The sequence below is a fragment of the Dermacentor silvarum genome, chromosome 1 (genome assembly GCF_013339745.2).
Source record: "Dermacentor silvarum isolate Dsil-2018 chromosome 1, BIME_Dsil_1.4, whole genome shotgun sequence".
NCBI lineage: Eukaryota > Metazoa > Arthropoda > Arachnida > Ixodida > Ixodidae > Dermacentor > Dermacentor silvarum.
In genome coordinates, this window is record NC_051154.1 from 14,730,875 (window position 1) to 14,757,271 (window position 26,397).

At 47.8% G+C, this 26,397-nt stretch overlaps 1 protein-coding gene across 11 annotated transcripts in view; it reads right to left on the reverse strand.

The window, feature by feature from the left end:
• Window positions 1-26,397, reverse strand: part of LOC119457165 (rho-related BTB domain-containing protein 2) — a 275,684-nt gene that overhangs the window by 132,549 nt on the left and 116,738 nt on the right. The window contains exon 1 of one of the 11 annotated variants that reach the window (XM_049665099.1): window positions 21,487-21,704. The exons of 9 other annotated variants lie outside the window; for them this stretch is intronic. In XM_049665099.1, coding sequence (XP_049521056.1) covers window positions 21,487-21,542 — 56 coding nt within the window. In that variant the 5' untranslated portion in view covers window positions 21,543-21,704. Of the gene's footprint in view, window positions 1-21,486; window positions 21,705-26,397 lie in introns of those variants that run through there. One more of the 11 variants, XM_049665098.1, reaches the window with a different exon arrangement.

The following is a 26,397-nucleotide window of genomic DNA, read 5'->3' on the forward strand; positions in this document are numbered from 1 at the left end:
GGGACGTTAAACTACATGAACCAGGCTTACAGTATAGATGGCCGGGATAATGTAACGATTATTTCCAATGGTGCGATACTAGCGACAGGGATACGGGGCGAAGGCGACAACACGGCGCTGAACTACCTTGGGCTCACATTTCTGGTGGGATAGCCGGAAAGAAAACTGCTCGGACAATGTCAATAATGCTATTCACATTAAATATGTAAATTTAAAAAAGTCGTGCAGATCCGATGCACATGTTGGAATCTATGCGAAGCTTAAGTATAAAGCGGTTAATTAAATGCTTTACAGTTAACGGCGATGCGTACAATTTGGTGGTGTCAGGTGTATATCCACAAAAAGGTACGACACGTATATCAAGTAAGGTTGAGGGATGTTGTGTGTCACAGTAGGACTTACCGAATGGCTAAATTATAAAGAAAGAACAATTCGTGAAATATAATGAACCATTCTATCGGTGTGCTTTAGAGACATCTCTGAGCCGGCATTATACCTTCACGTTTTAGGTAGGAATCGTACGTCGTGGGACGTGCCCATTTTAAAGGAGTGGACAAGAACCCACGCATTGAGTGGGAAATACTGAGTAGCAGTTAAATCAAAGAAAATAAAGGAAATCGCACAATCCGTTAAATATAATGCGCCGTTCCATTAACAGATCGGCGTGCTTTGGAGATGCCTCTAGAGCCGACATTATATGTGCAGGTTTTATGTAGGAAGGTAATATATATATATATATATATATATATATATATAGAACAGAGCTGGACATACCTGGTCACATATAAGGTTTATATGAGGCACACCGTAGTGGGGGACTCCGGACTAATTTGGACCACCTGGGGTTCTTGAACGTGCACCTAAATCTAAGTACACGGGTGTTTTCGCATTTCGCCCCCATCGAAATGCGGCCGCCGTGGCCGGGATTCGATCCCGCGACCTCGTGCTCAGCAGCTCAACTATATGAGCCACTTCGTAGCTACTTTCATATACCCTTTATATATCAGGGTTGTGCATTGAGCCCTTTACTTTTCTCACTTATATTAATGATTTGCCGGATGCGTAAGCTCTACCATTCGCCTCTTCGCAGATGACTGTGTTGTTTACCACAAAATATCAAGTAACCTAGATGTTAATTGTTTGCAAGCTTACATATCTAGTATTGCTCGTTGGTGCAGAACAGGACATATGGATCTAACCACTAACAAATGCAAACTCTTACACGTTTGCCGTACTAACGTACCTCCTGCCAACTATACCCTGAACAATGCTACTTTACATTCCGGTACTTCTTATAAATGCTTAGAGATTCACATAACATCTGACCTAAGCTGGAAACATCACATTAACTACGTTATTAACAATGTTAACCGTATGCTAGGACACCTGCGGCGTAATATTAGTTAGTTTCACAGCTAGTGAAACTAACAATGCATAAAACACTAGTGCACCCTAACTTGAATACGCACGCTCCGTTTGGGGCCCTTTTCAATTGCACTTTACTTACTCTCTTGAAATGGTACAGAATAACGCGGCATGTTTTATATTATCTAACTAGCATCGCACTAGTAGTATCACTTCGATGAAACGCACCTGTTGCGTGCAGTCACTTGAATCACGCCGCAAAGCATCTCGTCTTACACTTTTTCACAAGATATATTATCATCCAGTTTTGAAAAGTCAGTTTGTCACGACCCCGTCTTGTCGTTCGGCCCGTTTAGATCATCATCATAAAGTACACGTCACGACTTACCGCACTAACACTTTCCTTTATTCTTTCGTCCCGCGCACGTCCAAAGACTAGAACCATATTTCTTCGAATATCGTTTGCATTTCAGACCATGACTTGTTTTTTTTTTTTCATCGATAAAAAGTTATTTAAATAACGACGCGTGGAGTGAATGTTGCTCATCTTCTTTTCCCCTTGTTTGTGTACACTATACTTCGCATCATATATTTTTTTTTCAGTTATGTGACCTTTGAAAATTGCATCCTCATAAGTGCTTGCAGATGTTTATACATATGATGTCGTTTTTATTCTGTTTTGCTATTTTTGTGTACTCCACTCCCCTCTGTAAAGCTTTGTGCGCTTGAGGGTAAATAAATAAATAAATTCGGCAAGACAGCAGCAGCCACGGTCAGCAAAGTCTCGCAAAGAAAGCTAATTCACTTTAAAATAGCTCTAGATTTTCACTTACGATCACATATGCTGCGGATAGCAGTTATGAGCCTGCTTGGCAGACCTATGCGACCTAACAGGTTAAATGGTCAAAAGACCAGCTTCCGCTGCAGTTACACTTTCCTGCCAAAGAGGATCACGCAACTGTGACACATTGCGCGACCTTCGGACACACGCTGCTCGCATGCTGTCCTATATACTCATCAGCCGCCGAATGAAATCACTCTCAGTATCACGCATAGTTTAATAATTTCGATCTTGTGAAGCAATAACTGAATGCGAACACCTAGATATGCAGGTATGTGTGCAACGTTTCGTCTCCAAATCTTTACTCCTCCGCTTACGGAAGCGATTTTATAATAGCTTTCACTACTTTTACAAGACGTTTTATAGTGATCCCAGCAGTAATCTGTTGTCTTTTTGTACCTCCCCTAATTGTCTAATGTACTTCAATTTTTAATCATAGATGCCTTGGCACGTTCCTTGAAAATTTAAGTCCAAATCCAACCTTTATCTTTCAAGCGGCTATTGTTTTAGACCTCTGCAGCGCGCTCCCATCCCTGTGTTGATTTCTTATCACTCCCCCACTAATTGGGGAGAATGACGTCTGGGGAACTGGGAGAGAGAGAATGACGAGGAAAAGAAAGGATCGAGAGGGCGCACGTACACAGTCGTTATACTCAGGTCGCTTGACCCTCACAAAATGTAGCAACACTTATAAAAGTCTTAGAAATAGCGAATTCAAGCAACTCAGCGCGCCCGGGAAATAGCCACTACTCACGTGCAGATCCCGAACTCTGCGTGGCTCCTTCTGTATTCTGCTTAAGGTTGCCGGGTGCGCGAGGCCGATAGCTAGAACTCCCAAATGTGTGTGTGTATCTGAGAGCGATTTTTCGTCAGACCGAGCGTATACCTCAAAGTCGGTCAACGCGACGCATATAACTGCGTTCGTGGTGGAAAGACGGCAAAATGTTCCCGCTTACGAGAAACGTGGCACCTCCCAAACTAGCCTGCGTGGTCGTGGCTGCGCCATGCTTCCAAAACGGGACTGTCCGGTGGGACCGCGAGAATAGCGGTAAAGGCAGCACGACGGCGATCGTGATCGATTGGACCCGCGGCCAGACGTAACGGTCGATGCAGATGACGCACGAGGACTCGGGAATGGTTCTGGTCATACGCAGTGGCAGCTCATCGGTGCCGACACTCTTTTGCCACATGCCAGTGTACAGGGGTTTCGCCATTATTCAAAGCTGTCAACGTTCCTTTATTCTCATACTTTATTTCCCCGTGTACTCTGCAGCTTATCAACGCAAGCGCACAGAAAACCCGCTGAGAATCGCATGGTGTGTTCCCGCTTGGACGACCCTATGGGCCAGCGGTCGGCCTAACCTCATCTCGGTGCACCTGTGAGATTCGGCAGACACAGATGAGAACGTATGGACAGTTACATAAAAACCTTCAACTTTACAATTAGTGACTTCAGGGCATATACCTTCTTACTGTACGGCTGGCAACAATCATGCACAAAAATTGCCATGTGCGTTTAGCGCCTCTGTCAACAAGCACTGACGTCTTCGTTTGTATAGACTGAACTCGCTAGCTCACACAGAGATAAACAGTAAATAAAAAAAGAGAGGAGAAACTGACAGGAGTTACGCAAATGCGCTGAAAGCATGCCCTCGTTACGGTTGTCGAGGACCGTACAGTACAAAGGGGGTTGCGCCGCGTACTCCCGCACGACGCGCCACACACCACTCAACCAGCTGCATGATGACACTGAAACATGTCTGCGTTAGCCACGGTCGTTCCTATAGCCTCGACGGAAAGCTGCTTTGCGTAACGGCCACGCGGAGGTGTTCAACGGCCCCGCTCTCGCCATCTCCCAAGTGTCGCAGCTGAGCGGCACGCGCGGTGTAAACAGAGGCATCGCACGCTGGCACGCTGCCACTCCGGAAAAGAACGCGCGGAAACGCGGAAGCCAGCGGAGCCTCGCCGCGGCAAATTGGCGTATAAATAACCGGCTCGCCGAGGGAAACACCGCGGCAAATGTGCGGAGCCTGCCGTTTTTGCCTTCGGTCGCTCGATGCGGGCGGCGACGCGCGAAGGGACCTCCGATGTTCCTTCGGCCGCGGGAGACACCTCGACGCTTTTCGGCGATGCCCGGCCACAATTTCGGGGGCCAGCAACTGCTACGCGAGCGCGGAAACCGCATTCCGAGAAATCGAGCACCAACAAGACTCCATCCACGAGCGAAATAAAGCATTCATCAACGGGAACTCGACGCGAAGCTACCCAGTCTCAATCTCCAAGCATAAGTAGGCTGCTGATTTTGCTGTCATTTATCTCCAGGGGAAAAAAAAATGCACCGATCTTTCGATGAGCTTATTACAGTTCACTTTCGTTTCTTTTTTTATTCAATATACCATTTATCATACATCAATATATGACGGTCCCGTTCCCGGCGCATGTTATTATACCGATCACAACTTCAGCGCGACAGACGAAAACGTAAGGACGACGAGAACACAACGCTCTACGCCGAACTGTCCAATTCGGAGTCAGAATTCAAGGTTTTAAAAGGCGTCAGCTTAACAGAAAACGAACTAAAAAAAAAAGCGTTATCTGTTCCAGCAATTCAGAAAGAAGCAAAGAAAAAACAAGGGCGATTCACATGATTTAACTCTTGGGTGTGTCTAACGTTTATGGTGAAAGAAGGTTCAATCGCCATTGAAAAGTGTGGACGATGGGACGCTGACGCACAGTTTGCCTTTTTTTTTTATCTAGTACGTATTCAAGTACGAATTCACGTGCAAGTAACTCGCAACTTTTTTCAAGAATCAGTGGCACGCAGGCCTTACAGTGGTGAGACACATACGTGATCCCGTATGCCATCCTTCAAAGACAGGTTGTGCTTAGGATATAGTCACAAGCTTTCAATGGCGATCGAAGGTTCTTTCATCACAAACGGGCACAAGAGTTTAATCACGTGAATCGTCCTTGTTTCTGTGCGTGTTTTCCTTCGTTTCCTGTTCACCTGACGCCCTTTAAAACCTCCCACTTTTGACTCCGAATTGAACAACTGGAAGTAGGGTGTTGCGCTGTCGTGGTCCTCGAGTTTTTATCACTGTCGCACTGAGTAAATGAGTGACAACTTTATTAATCGAAGGGGTGAGGGGTAAGGGAGGCTAAACTACGTAGGCTGCCAGGCTGTGCTTCACGATGGCATCTCTCCAGCTCGTGCCAGGACCCGTGTCTGGATGTCGAGTTTTTATCACTGTCGCGCTGAAGTTATCATGACATGCAATTCGTACCAACTCACTCGACAAACGTGCACTTCGTATTCCTACGAGGCACGAATAGCCCATGCAAACGAAACTTGCTTCAGGCAAATGTGCGCGCCCCGCGCAGATGGATGGAGGTCGAGACTGTTTCGCAACGGCATGCATGAAATATCTGCGAATAATAATCATCATCAGCCCATTTCTTTATGTCCACTGCAGGAGGAATACCTCTCCGAGCAATCTCCAATTACCCCTGTCTCGCGCTAGCCGATTCCAAGTTGTGCCTGCAAAATTTCCCAATGTCATCACACCCCCTATTTCTCTGCCGTCCTCCACTGCGCTTCCCCTCACTTGGCACCCATTCTGTTAGACCACCGGTTATCTGCCCTACGCATTAGTACACGGCCTGCACAGCTCCATTTTCTCCCTCTTAATGTCGACTAGAATATCGGGTACCCCCGTTAGCTCTCTGATTCACGCCGCTCTCTTCCCGTCTCTTAACGTTACGGCTCATTTTTTTTTTTTCTTTCCATCGCTCGTAGCGCGGTCCTTAACTATTTCTCAAGCTTCTTTGTTACCCTCCCAAGTTTCTGTCTCCTACCGGTAGGATGCAATTATACACTTCTTTTCAAGGATAGCGGTAAGCTGCGAACACTGCGAGCTAAATTATTTTCGTTTGTTTTTTACTATCCTCAATTTACAGTTGCGTGCAGCTTTACCATCAACGTAACTGTATGCAAAAGTATATCATAAGCGTAAGCCAAGTAGTCTTAATTTATTAAAAAAAGAAAGAGGGGTGCACCTGCTCCGTGGGGCAGTCAATACTACTCGGAGCATGGCCATATATATATAGTTGAAAAATAGAAGCACGTAGGAAAAACATAACAGGACTTCACTGACGTTTCGACGTTTATAATCGACGTTGCATGACAATACGCCCTATATTTGTTAAATAATATCTTTAGTACTTCCTTATTGTGGTACGCTCGAGCTTGGTAATAATTGCATTGTACTGGGTGCTAGAGACTCAGAGTGGTGGTGTGTCTGCATCTATTTTGGAGGACACAGCACGCAATAATCTAGCGAACGAGCACGATGTTGTATGCATTGCAGAAAAGAAGCGGCTTTTGAGAATGGTGTCTGAATTCGTGCCAAGCGCGTATGCATACATTGCGAAGTCGCCGGCTACAATTCGTAAGTTGCAATATTTACCCTAAATTAATTTGCTACAAAGTCATCGAGCAACTTTTTTTTTCATTAATCATTTACGCATTTCGATTTCTTGCGAAAGTAATGTAAAAGGTAAACCCCGTTTCCCATCAAGGAAAATTAGAACAGAAAATGAAAGAAAAATGAAAATATCTCTTAATTGTCGTATCTCTGTGCGCAGATTTCCATTATATGTGTATCTTCCTCAGTCTGTTCACTTGTACATCTCAGACTACACCGGGGCCTCGTGTTTGTGTTTGGAACTCTGCATACGCGTATATGCAAGGCCAAGGACTCGATGTGGAGCGAACTTGTCTTCGCCTTTTATCTCTATATGTTCGTGCGTGTAATAGGACTGTATGCTCCAGATTTTTCGACACTATGACGTTGCTTCTTGTCTTACTATATTGTATTATTATTGTTGTTGTTACTATTAGGTGAGAGGGAGTATCCATCCCCATTATATGGTGACTACATGTTTGTTTTATTTTCATTTCAATAAAAAAAATTAGAAACGTTCGTACAAAAACAACGCAATTTTATTTCAGTTAAAACTTCATTAGCAACCGATTTCCCAAACTATCCACAACTGACAACTCGCTCCAGCGTATCAGAAACGCCACTATAGACTATGCGTGTAAAGTTTGCCACGCTGAAGTCATAATTTTGAGGTATCAAGCTCAGCGTAGCGAAAACTGATACGTTGGGCGTTACAAGGTTAAAGTTACGTTAGCTATATACGCGAACAGAGGTCGCCCGCACACGCAGTGATGCTGCGCAAAACGCCTGCTACCAAGAGGAGCTCTTCGACGTAGCAGACAACGAGAGCGGAGAAAGCTCCCGCGCGTTCCGCGCCTCGACGAAGACAAACAAAGCGGCCCCCGTGCGTTGACTCGGAAATACTGTCGACCCAAGGCCAGCGATCGGCTCATCGCCGAGGGAAAGGCCCGCGGGGCAAGACCCGGCTAACGAGCGCCGCTTCTCGAGAAAGAGCGTGACTCGCCGCAGCAGCTGCCGCCGCCAGCGGCAACCGCGAAAACGGCTCACCACGCACGAGGCATACGTGCAGGTGTGCCGTCCGCCCCCGTCGCGACCATTGATTGCGACGTCCCGGGATAGTAGTAGTGGCGCGCGTAGTCGGGCGTCCCTCTCTCTTCCGGCCACACGGCGCTTTACGCCGCGCGCGCCCAGCGATGCCGCCAAGGCCACGGGTTCGATCACCGCTCGGTGGGCACGGCATCTGGCCGCAACCGCCCTCGTAGTGCCGAAAAAGGGTCAATCGCACTCGCGCACGGGGGGGAGCGTAATCGAGTTCAAATTGCTTCTCCGGAACGAGCGTCAACGGCGACATAATCGTGCCTCGCAACGGACGGACACCTCTTTCTGCCGAGAACGCCGCGGGATATACATTCGTGCACGACCATGGGTAGCGCTCTTCGGAAGCCGCCGTCGCACCTACCGTGACGCGGCCCTGACGTCACGTACGTCGTAAAACACCGCCACGAAACTCCCGACTTCGAGACGAGACGACTACCTTTCGATGGGCAGAATGTGAAAACGCGCTCTTTGCACACGGAAATATACGTCATCGGGGCTATACGATCCCAAGCTTACCTGATGTTTTTTGGCCATCATTTCTTTTGAAGATCCACGAGTATTCCAAGTATTCATTGTTACCTCAAGTCACTGTTATCGAAAAAAAAAATAATTAAGGATTTGATGCCTACTGCTGTGAATATTATTTCCTCCAGTGCGGAGACCCTTCCTCTTGGTAATACTCATACAGCTTATTAAATGTGCTGCATCTACCTGGTCTCACAGGCTTTTCGATCGCGTGCTTCTCCCTTCTAATATCGACTAGCGAAAGAAAACTTAGGCGCGCTAAGCCTGGCTGGAGCAGCACTTGGCCGCTCTTCCGCCGGGTCGGGCTCACGCCCAAGTACACGTAGGACGTCGATCCGCGGCGGTCTCCCCCCATAGTTTTTGTTAAAGGCTTGGTCCTAGATGAGACACAGTCCATATGTACACGATAGCCGCTATATTCGTGATGTCCCGAAACGATTCTACACAGTATTTGGCACGCTGGCCGGGTACTCGGAATTTACCGTTCGACTGGCATGGATGCGAGTTCCGGGAAAGGAGCCTGCAGACCCCCAAAGTAGCGCTCAATCAAATATAATATAATCTCATTTCTGTTCTATTCATGGTGTGGCTGGAGTAACTCCTTCGCATTAGCGTAAACAACGTAAGAGGCAGACAAATACGGCGGTCTATAGTGGGTGAATCGTCGAATTAAAACACACCGCTCGGGAGTCTTGAGTGCCCCACGCAGCCCAACGGAGGCGCGCGCGGCGGAATTCGGCACGCGTGCCGAAAGCGGCCACGGTCTCCAGAAATAGAGAGCGGGGCCTTCGATCCGGATGAATGGGGGACCGCAGGCAGCACGCGACGCGAATTACGGCAGCCATCATCATCATCATCCCTCACGCGCGCCAGGTATACGCGCTCGCCTAGCGTTTCCTGGGGCGTTCGATTGGCCAGCCGCGAAAGTGACCTTCACTCGCCGAGTGTGTCACGCGACGGGAAGCCACGCGGCCACAAAATTATTCCGTCCATATTATCGACGTCACGGGACACTAGTCTTTCCCGCAGTTTCGGAGGGAAAATGTGCACGGCAATGAATCGCGCTGCAGAACAGACGAATCACGCATTGCATACATAAAAAACGGTTGGTCTGTTCAAGGCTTCAAAAAACTTTCAAACAGAGGAAGTAAGACCGACTTGAACTCTTGTGCCTCATAATCAGAACTAGTTTTGGCACGTAAAACCCCACAAAGAAGAAAACGACTGAACTCTTCAACTCAAGTTGGAGCCGTATACTCCTTAGTCTTTTGCACCAATATACGCCGAAGACTATTTCCGCCGTTCGGGCTGCAGTCGCTGCTAAATCAGTTCCACGGCGTTCCACGCTCAACTCGTGGCGTTCTACTTACTGCCGCGCGACTCGCGGCTCGAGGCACTTTGCGTGTATTCGCGGGCATCTTACACGCTCAGAAAAACACTTTCATGTAGCACGTATTGAGCAACAGAAAGCTGTATCGGGAGTTTTATTGCGATAGCAATTATATGGACACTCCAAGCGCATTTCTGCCGTCGGCATCGCCGTCGCCGTGAGGTTCCGTATAAAGTCCAACGGCGATAAAACCGTCGCCACGCGCCGTACGCTGTGTGTGCGAGTGAAAGCATACGAGGGTGAGCCGGCAATCGCGGCTCAGTGTAGCGCACGCGAGGGAGGAAGGCAGGCCGGAACAGCGCGGTCTTCTTTCGCGCGCGAGGCACGGGGTAGAGGCGACGGCGACGGAGAGGGAGAGTGCCTTCTGCGCCGTTGGCTGCTGCTCACAGCGCGGCCGCGCGGGCGCCGTATCGTGCGATCTGCGATGGGGACAAAGTGCACGCGCCGAGTGCCGGTAGCTTCGTATGCGCTGTGCTTTCGACGTTTAGTTCGCGTTAGAGTGTACTAGAATACCATTGTCTAGTACACTCTAGTTCGCGTTGAAGCGACACGAGAGACAGGGCGAATGTCAATTTGCCCGCTGCTGCTGGCACGCGTTCTCACTCCGGCATTTTCACAGCGAGCTTCCGCGGTCATGGAGCGAGATGTGTTCATGTTTACCTGCGCGCGTTACAGCGTGCTTGTCTATTCAGTTAGTAATCCAATGTTTACAATTTTATACGGCCCATTTAACTACTATCCTTACTTCGTATAGCTCTCTACTAATTAGCTATCGCAATCAGTGCTTCGCCTTTCGGGCGAAACTGCGACTTTTTTTTTTTTTTTTTTCAAGCGAAGCTTGTATACGGCTAGCCTGCGCCGACGATGTAAAGTTAAGACTACTATGGCTCATACTCGCATTGGAATTGTAGGTATGAGCCAGCTAGGGACAAGAAATAAAGACAGAAGGAAGGAAAGAGAGAAATAAAGGAGGAAAGGAAGAGCAGGTGCGGGAAAAGCTGCACCGGCGCCGGATCACGTGACGCGGGAGACCAATCAGGGTCGTTTGGTGTGTCCCGGGGTGGGAAAGGGAAGGAAAGGGGGTTGGCGCGCGCTCCGCCGGGCTTCCCTCGCCTCAGATCAGTTTCGGCGTCCGGATGGGAAGGCTGCGCGTGGTGCATTCCGCCGAGGAGCAGGTTGCGTTTGAGCAACGGCGCCGCGAACTCGCTCGAGAAAGGGCTCGTCGTCGATGTTCCAATTCTAGCGTGAGGGCTTCCGAAGCCCAGGCGAAACCCCTAGTTGCGGACACCGAGTTGTGGGAGCGCGATGTTGAGGCCAAACGTCAGCGAACAGCCGCCTACCCTGAGTTTCCGGCACACGAAGCGGAACGCCTCCGACAGCGTCGTCTTGCCACAAGCTTCGCTTACCCCCATTTCCTCGACAGGGGAAGGGCTCTGAATTCTTTCATGCTGCTCTACAATTTTCTCACTGACAATCTAATTATAATATTTGAGAAGCTGATTAATTAATTAAGACTAATTATGTAGTTAGGCTGGACGTGAAAAATAATCTGATTATCTCCAAGGTACGGCAAACATTACCTTAGGTTGTGTCCAGCTACATGGCATTTCCATATTTTTAAAGTTTGGCCCAAGTTAAGTGAAACACCCTGTATATACGTATAAACGAAAGAAGAAGGAAAACCAACGGGCTTTGTTAATCATGACCATATAAATCGAACAGACAACAATGAAGCCAAGGAAAGTATATACTGTATATACCTCTACCTCGTGGCCGACTTGCCACACTTCGAACGCCCGCCGCGGTGGCTCAGTCGCGTTGCGCTGCTGAACATGAGGTCGCGGGATCCAATCCCGGCCGCGGAGGCCGCATTTCGATGGAGGCGAAATGCAAAAATGCCCGTGTGCTTGGGTTGTACTGCACGTTAAAGAACCCCAGGTGATCAAAATTAATCCGGAGCCCTTCACTACGGCGTGCCTCATAATCAGAACTGGTTTTGGCACGTAAAACCCCAGAAAGAAGTACACTTCCAACACACTTTTTTTTTCCTCTTCGGCACTCCTAATGCTAACGCAATAAAGCGACAGCGCACCGCATTCGGGGAGGAATCCCAGGTGGTCAAAATTAATCCGGAGCTCACGTATTCGGCGTCCCTCGTAGCCCCTTCGTTGCTTAGAGGCATTAAACCGCATCCATCAGTCAGTCAGACTCCAAATATTGCGTCCAATTGTGCAGGCCGCGCCTAACGATTTCACTGCATGCGCAGTGAGCCAAACGACCCGCGACAGGTAATGAGTGAGCCGTGAAATGGACGCGATCGACGAAAGTCCGAGAATAGAAAGCGAGACTGGTTGGCACAGCTGCGCCGGTTACGCAAGGGCACTTTCCGCGTGGGAGAAAAGGTAATCTCGCGAAGAGAATAAATAAACCGAGAGCGAGGCACGCTATATCCAATTATCAGAAACGAAATTGGGCGGTCAGAGTGCGACTGATACACGCGCGTCGATTTCATCCGCGGCATGAAACTGCGGCTCGCCTGTTATCGCTCACCTTCCGGTCGAAGCCGCAATGTAGACGGCACCGTTGTAGTGGGCTGTAGAAGCTTCAAAAGCCGCAAACTCACAGTTTATTCGCGAATGCCTGCTGCTGGTACCAAACTGTAAAGCACACACACCTTTCTTCGACATACTTATGTGATTTTCAATCCTGCACAAGCGGCTTTAGCCCTGGCAAGCGTTAACTGTCATCATGTGCTGTGAATTATTGTGATCGCGTGCACGCGCTCTATTTCTCTCCCTCTTTTTCTTTCAATCTAACCCATCCCGTGTAGGGTAGAAAACCGAATTCTTTGTTCTGGTTAATGCGTTTGCCCTTTCTCTCGTCTCTCTATAAAACCAAATGCCGCCAATTCGAGAAAAATCGGTCTCACGATCATTTCGGGAAAGTAGCATTTGTATAATTGCAAATCGGCAAGAAATAGGGAACAACCAAAAGGACCGGGCACACAAATGCGCTGCGCCGTCCGAGTGCATTTGTGTGTTCAATGCTTCTCGTTGTCCGCTGTTGTTCGCGCCATCTGAACTCATGCACGCATATAAACCAACTCAATCCTCTAGTTAGAACTATAGTATATGTGTTGACGCGACCGCTTAACGACACGACCATCTCGTGAAATGATGTCAACCATTGATTCCGAAACTTCAGAGTGGAATGCACGCAAGTGTCAACCAATCGAGGTCCAAATAAATTCGCAAGCAAGTTTTCCCGCAGAGCACTTTTGATAACGCAACCGCGAATGTGCAACGGTGAATTTGAACATATTTAAAGATGCCATGGCATATTCTGAAAGAACGAAAAATAGTGTAGTGCAGTGAATGTTCTGATGTGCGTCCTGAACGACGTTAAGTCTGAGTGATGATACGAAACAAAAACCACCTTCCAGCAAAAAACATATTGCCTTTCGATATTTAAAGGTCGAAAATAGTACAAACGAACACGCGATTGAGTAACTTTGCAGGAACTCTGCATATCGGGTCGCCGCAGCGTCACGCCTCAATCACATCATTGGCTGTCGCGTCCATTGATGTTGCAGAAATCGAACCGGTGACTCCATGCCCGGAAGAATAACGCCTCATTTTCTAGGTGACCACAGAAAGCGGATACGCTGAAAAACGGCTTAAAATTATGTCAGTAGACCGTTGCAGTGGCTCAAGCATTATGGATTATTGCTGTTAACAACACGCGAAGTCGAGGGTCCGAAGCATCAGCGCGGAGGAGGGCCCATTCCGAAGCAGGTGGGACGCAAGAACGGTCGCGTAGTGAGGTCTCTGAAACTGAAGCTACAAGTGTCATCAAAAGTTCCGCATGGCTCTGGTGCCACTGCGGTTGTGCCGCCTCTGGCTCGGGGTGGCATTTACAAAAGCAAAGAAACTATTCAGCACTTTTTGTGCCTTTGTCTCCAGTACGACGTCGAGTGTGAACCTCTTCACTGCAGACCGCATTAAACAGACTGAACTCACAGCCACTTTGGAAATGAAGATCCTCGGACCACTGGCCGCGTGTTTCGGTGGCGCAGAAAGCAGCGAGAGCCTTACTGCAGTATACTTGAAGTTGACAGGTCTCTGCGACAGTCTTGCTGCGCATCTTCAGTGTGCGCTCAAGTGTTGCTCTCTCTTTCTTGCCATCCCTATATCCCCTTTCCCCCAGTGCAGGGTAGCAAACCGGACGTGCGTCTGGTTATAACCTCCCCGCCTTTCCCTTCTATCGCTCTCTGAAAACGGTGGGTGTCCCAAATATCTCAAAGTGCGGACGTGACAAATTCATAAACTAATAATAAACCAGCATTGCACTATAATGCGATGTGTGGGTTCCAGTATTCTGTGAATAAAAATGCGTCAAGAAATACTTTCATAAGCTGCACTCCTCACAAGTACTAATAGTGCGCAAACTGTAATAACATTAATAATAGTGTCATTACACTTTTCTCGCGCATCAGGACCACGAGTCAAGGAATGCACCAACACGGCGAGATGCGCCACGGTACACATCGTTAAATGTGAGACCAATGCCCTCAAACAGTGGACAAGGCGTTCTCTTTTGCCTCCTTTCATTTCCAAGAGAAAACCGGTCGCGATACCGCGATTAACTTTCTGCCCCTCATCGTCCTCGTTTTCCTGCCTTCGGACACTTGGGTCGCAAGTCAGACGTCTTGCAATGACGGGCGTAAAGGCGTCGCTCAAATGCAAAAAGAAACATCTACATCTTAAAATCCAGAAGTATTGCCCAAGTCAAGCTCGAGCAGCGTCAATCACTATGCGGCATCTTTCATAGGCCGCGAGTCGCTTTAAAGCGACAGGCGCAATTAAACTTTAAAGAATTAAATTATGGGGTTTTACGTGCCAAAACCACGACATGATTATGAGGCACGCCGTAGTGTGAGACTCCGGAATAATTTGGACCACCTGGGGTTCTTTAATGTGAACCTAAATCTAAGTACACGGGTGTTTCCGCATTTCGCCCCATCGAAATGCAGCCGCCGTGGGCGGGATTCGATACCACAGCGGGTCGTAATTAATCTTATATAAACATTCAGATGCACGAACAAACAAAAGGCCGAAAGCGGTTTAGTGGGGCAAGGAAGCATTGGCAGATATGTTCCTCTAGCGCATAACCCCGGAGTAGAGAAAGCCTTAGAAGACCCGCAATCGTATCCCAGACACAGCGAAATGCAGGTAATCATTTCTTTTCCCAATGTTTGATATGTACAAACAGAGAAAAGAAGACTGCATAAGCGTGCGAAATGGATGCTCCTCGATCGTCTTGTATATAGGCAGCTTTCTGTTCTGCGTGGCCCAGGTGTCGTCAACAATATGCGCGGTGGCTTATAGGGAATTATATATGGAGCGTGCTGCCGATGCCATGCGTGCACTACGCACGCACTCGAACACTATACTGGCCCTGTCCGCAGTGGTTCTGGACGAACGAGTCATCCTGACCCCAATGCTTTCGCCGCAGTGCGCGTGCCCGATTCAGCTGCGAAGGCGTTGTAGTCGCACACGGCGTTTTCTCAAGGCCTCCTGCTGTCAGGCTGCAGCAGCAAAATCCGCGCTCGCATCGAACCGTGCGTTCGATGGCGGATGCCGTAACGATGGCTGTTGCGCAAGGGTCTTCGATCACGAGCGCCGCGCACCAAATCGTTGGGGGATCCGCGCTGTCAAGGCTTTGCTGGAGCCCCGACTTTATTTCGCTGAAAACTGCCAAGTCACGGGTTCGACTCCTGATGAATTGGCTCAGTTTCGTAAGCGAGGCGCGTTATTTAACAACTATCTGCGCAGTGAGACTACTCGAACAAAACCCGGCTGCTGGCAGCAAGCCGCAACAACCTTTCTGAATGCCAATGCTCTCTTGCGATTAAAATACTTCAGATCTGCTTCGCACATAGTTCTAAGACGTCGCTGTTCGCCTTTCGCTTAATTATGGTCCCTTTCAGTCGGCAAGGCCAGAACTCTATCATGAATGCCGAACAACCCACAGTTATATAAGTAAAATAAGTATAAGTAAAGCGGCCCCCACGGGTTCCATTGCAAATGAGCCGCGGCTCCTGCCCTCACACTCAAAATACACGCCCGGAGCCCCTGGGCGGCATCTAGCTGTTCAACATCGATCCTTGTATGTGGTGCACCTTGCGATCGCACCTAGGTGGCGCGGCATCCTTTCCTTGCTAATTTAAAAGATAACATGTAAGGGAACATTTATGGATTAGCGGCACATGGGTATAGGCAAAAAGACGTGGCTAGGAGTAGCTTACCTATGGAGTGATGGCAGCGATAAAAATAAATAATAGATTGATTGTATTAGAAGCAATATTAATGAGTTCAAAAAAACCGGGCCAGGTGGTTTTAGTAGGAGATATGAATGCGCCCATGGAGGATTTAGGCGGATACACGGATTATAACAGTTCTCTAGTGCTGGATCTGTGCGATGAACAGAACCTAATAGTAGTTAACAGGGAGAATAAGTGTCACGGACATGTAACTTGGCAATGCGGAAACAGGCAGTCATGTATTGACTACACCCTAGTCTCAGAAACGGTCTACGAACGACTAGACCAAATGATGATCGACGAACATTGAAAAAAAAAAAAAAAGCCTGGGTAGCGATCATAGACGTTTAACCATAAAATTTGGGAAAAATACTAAAGCAAAACATGAACCAATAGCATCCGAATTTCTAAAAGTGAATGAAAAGCAAGTAACAGAGGTCGCAGGAAACATAAGGAACAAAAGGGATGCGTTTCCTACAACAGTCTGGTAAGATACGGAACTGGAAGACGTTATGCAGGAGTTAAGACAGACACGGCAAAAAATTTGTTGGATTGGAAAGTGGAAACCACGTAAGTGGTGGAACATGGAAATAAAGCAAGCTATAGAAGAGCGTAAAGAGGCGTCTAGGGATCATCTAGAAGCCAAAAAGTTGGGAATACACGAGGAAGAGGTGCTCCTTAGATGGAACACATACCGAGAAAAGGGTGGCGAGTGAGCTCGTGCAAGAGAAAATTAAATGCGAAAGTGAACGTTGGGTTCATAACATTCACAAAAGAGACAAAGGCGCCACAAAAAGGTTTTGGAACCATATAAAAGCACTCGGAGCTCCAACTAAAAAGCTCGCAAACGGCTATAAGGGATGAAGACGGTAACATCTACGAAGGAGACGATGCTCTGCGGTACATCACAGACGTTATTAGGGATAACTTCGGCACGAGAAAAAGCGTAGTTCAGACAACAGATCCAGCAATAGCAGAGAGGCCTGAGAGATCAAAATGTAGCATAGAAGCTTTTATTGGAAAAAGGGCAGCAGAAAATGTCCCTAACAACACGGCAGCAGGACCCGATGAAATCCCAATACCCAGATAATCAAAAACCTCGGTCCAAAAAGCAAGGCACTGCTGACTAATGCCATAGAGGAAGTGATTAGAACGAAGAAAAATTCTGGTTGGATGGTGTGAAAGTAAGGTGAACCTCATTTACAAAGACAAAGGTGATAAGGATAGAACTAGCTCGTACTGGCCAGTTATACAGTAACGCCGGTGATATATAGAATGTCAATGCAAGCCAGAAAATTAGAACTGTCGAAGTGGGTGGGAAAAAAATGTACTGGGGGAACTACAGATGTGTTCAGACCAGGCAGACGCTTAAAAATAATGGCCTTAATGTTCTTAGAGTCAGAGAACGGCAGAAATTAGAAGATCAATAACGCTATTTCTAGTCATACAACAAATATGCAGTGAGAAATGTCCTCAAGAAAGTTAATATCAGAATCGACAAGGTCGTTCGAAGTCAGCAGAAGAACGAAGTTTAGGCAAATCCATGCACTGTTATCATTCGCATCTTGGATTCGCATCTAGCACTAGATTTACTTCTAGTATTCTTCGTATAAACCTTTGTGGTGATGACATTTATTGCCACTGGCAGGCTAATCAAGAAACAAAAGCAAGATCCATTGTTTACGTTAGACGTCACGATCAGTAACTCCTTCTGAAACCCAAGAATACAGGTCAGTCTGTGGTGTCCAATCAATTTCACCACTCCTCAGTAACAGCGTCACCGCTCTGTGAGTACCACATACTATGTCCAGCATTTCAGGACAGGCGGCCTTCACGGGAAATACAAAACGACTGTTTGGCCAACAACCTCACGCCCGAAATCTGCCAACACCAACTTTCAGCAGCGCGTTTTACTTTCTCTTAAGCAAAGAAGCCAGCTGGCTCCAACGCAGACCAAGAAAGGGAACGTCTGGCGTATGAATAAGATAAATTAAGAAAAAAAAAAGGGGAGGGAGGGGTCGATGTCGAACGAGAAATTGTTTCTTCTTCATCTTTATTTATTTTTGCAACATTCTCATTTTTCCTTCATCAGTATGACGTACTGCCAGATCAATCAACGCCGACCGCAGACACTGCCAATCCAAACAGCTGCCACACACCAAAGCAGAGAGGTCGTCCAGAACGCATCCCACAGAAATTGCAACCGGGAGAGCAAGGTTTGTTTAAAGCATCCTCTTCAAAACGAGGTGAGGCTCCAGTCAATCACAAAGCTCGGCTATGCATCGGCTTCCTTCAAAGCGTCCAGACTCGAATGAAGTTGAGACGAATGCAAAATCGACGCTTGCCCGCCAGTCTCCTATAAATGAAGTAACCGCGGTTCATTCGAACAAAAGCGTGTCGCCCGATCGTTGCACGAAGCCCCAGCTCTTCTCGCACCGATTGTCTTCGTGGGATTTCCATAGTGTACAGGCACGAGCATGCCGCGAAATCCGATCGTACAGCGGACCGCGGAGTCGAACTTTGGATCAACCGCTATGACTGGGCCGACTAGTCAGTTTCACTCTTTGGACTCTACGACTTTTTAAAAGCAAATCTGTCTTTGAACCTCTCGTACTTTGCCGACAGTGGCTGGTGCTGCTGTCTTACCGCAGAGCTCACACACAGGACAGCACTTACATCGTGAATCGGCTTATATATAGGTATATATATGTAGCCCCATCTGTACTACTCCTACGGGTGCGCCGGTGACCGGCTCTGTTCTCTGCGGCACCACGCGGTGAAACAACAAACGGTATGCTTAAATATACTCCCCCTTCAACAAACATACGCCTTCCAATGCACAATTCCTTTTTTTCTTTTTTAAGCAAATCATCTTATGCCTTCTTTCCCGCGGTTCGACGCGTCTGCTCTGTCGGCTTCTTGGGGAATAGGGTAGGCCGGCCCTGGAGAGAGTGACATATTAAACTGCGCTGATCCCGAAGATTGCGTGGAGAAAAGTGCGCCCATCCAGGAGACAATGTAATCCGCTGTGGCGTGGATCACGAGGTGGGGGTTTCCGCGTCTTGCTGGATCGCCGGGCATGGCACGCAATTGCTATGCTGCAAAACACGTTGCATATGATGAACAGCTTTGCAGAGTTTAACTGATTCACGAAAGCTTCTCTTCACATTTCGGAATATACGGTCGATTCTATTTTAGCTTTTAAGCACGAAATGGGCGGTGCCAAGTCGTTCGCGGTCAACATATCGGAGAAGCTCGTCGTTCTCGTTGATTTCGCAAACCTGGTTAACCTTTCCGTTTATTTTTGATACATCTGCGAATGAGATTAGTAACGACGTGCTACTGCTGCCACTACGACATTCAACGAGCCAGGGCACAGCAGCTGCCCAACACGAAACACAACCGACGATGGACTCCTCGCAGGACGAGACACGTGCTTCGCGTGGAGCTGTCATCGCTTACGGCTTGCCCCGCCGCAGGCAGTGCTGCGCATGGTGGTCAGCAGCTGCACTTTTTTCCGCACCGATGACCAGCGCGCAGCCCGCCGAGCGCTGAATGTGCGATGACCCACCAGCGACAGCACTTGTGGTTGCCGCATTGATTGGGCTGTGCAACACCGCTCGCGTACGTGCGCGAGAGAGTTCGGGGCAGAATTCGGAATGCGCCAAGCGTACGACCCGAGGGGCCCGATATTTGCGTCGGATATAGACTGCGTTTTAGTTACTCAAATACATACCCCTAAATCCTTCAGCAACATTTCATTGGCTGGCACAAGTTACAGGTGCAACTGACTTGTAGGTTTGCCGATTGTGGGCTATTGCAGTCTTTTTCTTTCTTTTTGTCTTCATATAATCATAGACTTAACAGACGCGACGCTTGCAGCATCTACTCTCGCTTCGTGCATGCGCACACTGCATGATACGAGTGCGACATTCTGCTCTATACGGTAAAGCACAGACTTTGCCAATCAGACTCAATTCATCTTCTGAAGTGCGCGACGCACCATATCCACAGGATGCCGTCATGATGCCTTCAAATTTGTCTTGAAATACAGCGCGGACGTAAGAAAAGCTACGTTCAACAACAGGCGGGTTTCCCTACCTCAGCTGAAAGGCAGGAGGGGGGGCATAGCTATGTTTAAACAACTATAGCCTTACAAAAAGCAGTGCATATGTTGGTCAGTGAAGAAATGTTCTAAAACATAGCGTCTTCACAAAGCATGTTGAAAGCCTGATAGAATGCGACAGCTTCATACGTCTGCGGTCTGGGTTTATCTACAAAATTCGCATCAACAGGATCATCACAGCTATCACGCCCGGTGATAGCACAGAGTATGTAGAATATAATACAAGAAGAGCAGTATCTTTAACTTCGGTATTCCTTACACCCTTCGAGCGCAGTTTGATGAGAACACAAGACACCGATTGAGCAATTCTTAAAATACCCGTATATACATAAACATGCATCTGCGATGGTGTCGAGCGCTTTCTTTGATAGGTATAGTCCTTGTGTAACAATGCCGCTTAACAACAATAACAAGATGATGATGATGATGATAATAATAATAATAATAATAATAATAATAATAATAATAATAATAAACTTATATTTAGGACCAAATGAAGCGAAATTGTGCATTGTGTAAAAAATTTATTTGCAGTGATGGTGCAACTACAACGAAGGCTCTACGCAAAATTTTGGATGCGTAGTGCAAACAGGTTAACCGGAAACTATCTACAAAAATCCATGTTTTGCATATCGAAACCGGAAATGGCGCCGCAATTACTGCTCACCGGAAGTGACGCCAAATACAGACTCTGCGTGACAGAGTCTGCTCACTGTTTCACACGGATAGTTTAACGCCGTATGCAGCTGCACTTCCAGAATATTTTCACATATATTTAAGGCAAAAGTACCATTAGGAGAAGGAGAGCTCGCAGCGCGCCGTCTGCGATTCTGTAAATGATGTCATAACCGCCTTACCGTTCAGCTGCGCGCGGCATACTACAGGGGTGCCTGCCGTCTGTACGGGGCAATTTGAATGCTATTAATTGGAAGATCAGTGCGGCTGCTACAGTTTTGCCGCAATTGCTTTGGTGACGTACCTCTGCTCATTTTTTAAAATTAGGCTCACGTGAGATTTCGCTGCAGTTGGCCTTCAAGCTGCGGTCGAAACAGACAGTTCGCGACATTGACGGCCATCAGGTAAAGCACCGTATAATGGGCCGCCATCACTCGTAGGCAGCAGCCTTCGACGCCCTGACATTGCAGGACGAGACGCATCCTCAAAGCGGTCTCAATCACATCCCACCCCATTGCAGAATGATTGCATCAATGGGTTGGGAACTCGCCTTCCCAGCGCCGCACAGCAATGCATTTCACGGGACTGTTTGGCGTGCTCAGGTCCTTCCGTATACAACGCTCGTATATGCGCGCCCGTTCTGTGTATGGCAGGCATATACACCGCCATCGGAATGCTCACCTCCCATGTCCAAACGAACGGCGGCCGATGACGCGGTCGTCGTTGCCGCGGTACATCGTCGCACCCGTGAACTGCACCCGAGCGCATGCCTGCACGCCCCGTCCTGCGCGGCAGACTGGCCGCCCCTATCGCGTGCGGCTGTTCCGCGGCGCACCTTGCCGTTTATGGCGCCACTATTTGCGCGCACCAAGGCACCGAGTCCTCAAGGAACGCCCTTATCTCGATGACGGGGCGCAAACACCCAACGCGCCGGGTTACGGCGGCCAACTGAGCTCGGCAGGCACCGACCGTCCCGCACATTCTCATCGTCCCCGATGTTTCTTTACACCCTCCGCGCGACAGATCTATGCAGAATGGCGAGGGTCAGCTTCGCAGGTGTTAAGCGCAATGGAAAAAAGAAGAAAAGAAATTAAGAAAGAACGAAAAAAAAAAAACTAGATAAAAAAATCGCAAGAATGGACAGGGAGGAAAGCATCACGTGCGCGAACTTTCAAGAATTTGTTTACTGGAAACCCGTGGCATAAACTGACGTACACGTGCGACCTCAGAAGCCATGCGTCGAAACAATTTCGATCTACTGCTGGCCTGACAGGGCAACAGCTGGTTACGTAACAACACTAAAGCGAAGCAGCCGCGACAGACTTCGCTGCACACTTTACCGCGACCTCCCCGGCACCAGCGATCCATATATACGCGACAGTCGAGGCTGTGACACTCTTGAATAAACCGCTTTTTTCAAAAGCGCAAGTATTCATGATGTGCATCTTGGAGACTGCCCCAAAGGGGAATCCTTCAACAAGGTCTGGCTGTAGATGATGAACGAGAGAGAAAACATGAACTTCACTCCGCGTTTTGCGATTGGACGACAGCAATGACACCTTGCGCGTAGCCGACCTCGGGGGCAGCAGGCAGGGCGCCGCTCGCTGTTGGAGAGGAAGGAATTCGGACACAGCTGCACATGCCCCAGTGGCGGAATGTTCTGCGCACGGCCATGCCTAAATTTACGCGCGTACGTGCGAGCTGCTGATACGACTGGCCGCACATAAGCCGGCGGCGAGCAGCCATCGGGCGCCATACAGACACGCCCTGAATCGCGCACGCCACCTGATCGAAGGCAGTTTACTTGCTGGTCTGACGGCTTAGATCGAACTGCGCAGACACGTGTGCGCCATTGATGGCACACAAATGGGCGCGCCGTACTCGTTTCCTTCTTATGTCTGTACGGGGACGTCGGAAAACTGTCAAGTTTAGGGCAATTTAGCCATTAATGGCAATGCAGAATAAGCTCTCGTGTGGATGCAATCACACTGAGAAAACAGCGCGAAATGCAGAAAATGGCGTGTAGGAAATGCATTCTCATATGGGTTAATAGAAGCATGAAAATTATTATTATTATTATTATTATTATTATTATTATTATTATTATTATTATTATTATTATTATTATTATTATTATTATTATTATTATTATTGGTTGCAAAGTGATCCATCGGAAACGTCGTTTTACCAATGATTTAGATCGCAGGGCCAAACTCTCCATTTCCGAGCCTCCTCCACAACACACTGTGCAGAGGTCACGCAGATAGGAAAAACACGAGCGTTTAGGAAAACAGCAATGATTAAAAGAAATTAAAGAGCAAAGTAAATAATACATGCAACACCGAGCAAGGTCAAATGTATTCAAATAAAACACATTTCGGCTCCCCCAGGGGAGTCCAGTTGTTCACAATGACAGCAAACGGGGAAAAACACACATTCGTTTACGTGCAATAAAATGAGTATACTTCGCCGTTCGCTGTCATTATGAACAAGGCGCACCCGCCGTTACGGAGCCCAAGCATCATTCATTCATTCATTCATTCATTCATTCATTCATTCATTCATTCATTCATTCATTCATTTCATTATTTACTTACGCATTTATTTATTCCACGTACCCTCAATCGTCGAAGCATTATAGAGGGTTACGTGTGGGAATACAGAACAATAAATGCACGAAAAAACTACAAACGCGGCAAAGTACATACAATAAATACAAAGGCAAACAACAAAAGAATACAGGATTACGTGCGCCACAAATAACACTAATAACATCAATGAATCGATACTGTCAATAACCTTCAAGCAGAATCACTCCTAAAAAAAACACAAAGAAACAGTGCGCCTGTAAAGTGAAGTCTGTTATTGTTACGATTTATTCGCAGGTAGACGATTCTCGTCCTTCATAGTGCGTGGTAAAAATTAATTTAGGAAAGTATTAGTATTGCACCGAGTCCAAGCAAGCAGTCTATACAGCGAGAGCACAGCACCATATGGCGATGTGACTACGCAATATTAAGGATAATGCATTGGATATTCTAGCACGAAGGTGAGACTCTATTAGCAACCATATGCGGGTAAAAAGGAGCTCGAACGAGCAGAATAAGGCAGATAGGACCCCGCGTTGACATCAGCGAACCTGGCCAGTTCAGCAACCACCGGAGCGCGGAGACTGCAAGCTAGACCCGGGCCAGGGCTCCTCCGTCCCATACCTCCTCGCCGTTCCTAGTTTTCATCGCAGTAGATATTTTTTTGGCGGCAGATGACCTTGACCTCACCCAGGTTCCCGTGATGCCCCCCTGGCGCTCCCTGCATCGCAACGCACTTGGTTCTCAGCCGATCGCCGTCTTAGCTCTCTGATTAATTTGCTTTCAATAGCCCTTTTCGGTTAAAACCCAACTGCCGAAAAAAAAAAATTGGAGACGTTTTTTTTTTGTTTCCTTTTTTTCGTTTAACTCGACCACTGTTGTGGTCGCTCGAGCAGTTTTCCCAACGGTGACGTACACTCTCTGCGCCGACATCGTTGCCGCAGCTCCTTAAACGCCCATGGCAGGTCACGTGATTCTCTCCTAGCACACTGTAGAAGTTTCCGGCGTTGGCCATCTTGAAAGCACCCCCTTTTGCCATAAACATTCCGAAATTAACGTTCCCGAACTTCGACATGAACTTTGAAAGCACATTTCAATGTCGAAATGTCTGACCTATGCGTGCGACAAGTTTGAGCTCTTAATTTCTCTAAAGGTTCTCTTGAAAATTTCAAAATTATTTCGCTACTCAGAAGGACGTTTCCACGACTTCCGTGACACTTGGTTAATTTATCGTGACACCTCTTGAAATTTCATCAGCCTATTCTTCCAAGTGCCCACTCTAATCACACACAACTTCAACCCGAAAACCCGATACTCTTACTGCAAGCACTAGCCTTTCCTGCAAGCCTCTCAATCCCCGCAACCATTTCCCGGAGCATGAAAGGCGCGAGAAAGTTAAATTCACTTTGTTGCTTCTGTACCCAGCCGGGAATATAGGTTAGAAATTTGGTCACCATACGGATCCCAGTGAACGAAATTTCTTTTCTTCAAGGATTCAGTGGTCCGAAAAATTTTGCAGTTGGGGGTACATAGTTGGGAGTACAGGGTACAAAATTGCTACATTCGTACGAATTTTCGACTCGATATACAGAGTGGTTCTCTCGCTGCGCTTATCTGAAACTGCAAAATGGCTCAACGGAGAAATTATTTTCACAACGCAGCCAATTAACCATGGATTAAGTTCACAGAATATAATCATTTCCATGCTGCATGGGTGAAGTGCTGTAGCGGCAACGCGCGAATACATAGCGGCAGGTAGCCAACTGGAACCCCCCATCTCTGGTTTACTTCCATGCCTTTCTGTTTCTAAGACCTGGGCCGGGATGATGCAACCAATGTATTCATATTCGAGCTTCGGTCTTATCGACGCACCGCCTACATTATCAGCGAGATCGGCTGGTTGTGAGCGGCGGATGATAAGGAAGAAATAGATTTCGGCGAAAAGAATGGTCGAATTATAGCAGCCCTGCGAGTGGGTTCGACGACCCTGAGTGCTTACGTTCTCCTCTCTCGAGGTCGCCTTCAGCAGGCGCCGCGTGCTCTGCCGAAGTCGGGGAACATTATAGCCGTGAATCACCGAAGGAAAAGACCAAACCCCCATCGCATCCGGTTATCAGCCACACTTGTGTCCGCCAGTTGTCGCTTTATCAGGGCGAAACCTCTTATCGGTGTGGCGTCACTGTTTACAGGCGAAGGACCTTGCCAAACGTTTCGCTCGCGTGAACACGAGTGCGGAAACATCACGTGTGGCCACTCGGAAAAGACGCCGCGTAGACGATGGGGGAAGCTGACCTTTAGTCTTGTTTGCTCAGTCTTGTTCTGCGGCCGCGAAAGACGCGCAGAGGAAAGCGACTCATTGTGCTGCGCTAATGTATAATGGCCTCTTCGAATGGCACCGCCGAGCCTCCCTATTGCCGGAGTCAGCAGATTGCTCTCCATACTATGAATTTGAGAAGACACGGGAAAGCCCAATACGCAAACAATCAAGTTACCGAAACATAACTGCGCGAGAACCAATTAGGAACAAGTTTTACGGCTTCTTCAACCTCCTACCTTCTGCGGCATCTGTTGACAGCAGCATCACACCACATTTACCTTTCAGAACATTGCTTTCGAAAGCAAATAGCGTGAACTCGATATTTCGTTCGATGTCATTACCATGCGACACAAATCATACAATGGACCCTCGGCGTGCGCACGCATATGTATCACGGAAAAACGGGAATCATGACTGTAATGCATGAAAGTACTGTCATGAAGCTCTGTATCGCCTGCCCACAGCTTAGGCCAAATGCGATCGCGGGTGCTGTATAGTAATCGATGTTTGCGCTACTATCACAGCCGATGCGCACCACAACAGTGTGTTCACCAGCACACAACAAAAAAGAAGAGAGGTTAGAGTAGGAGGCAGGAAACTTAGCATACTGTACAATGAGGTAAAAATTAAAAAAGCGCCCATGTATAATCAAGCCATACTTTGCTTACGCTGTCAATTTGTTACTTC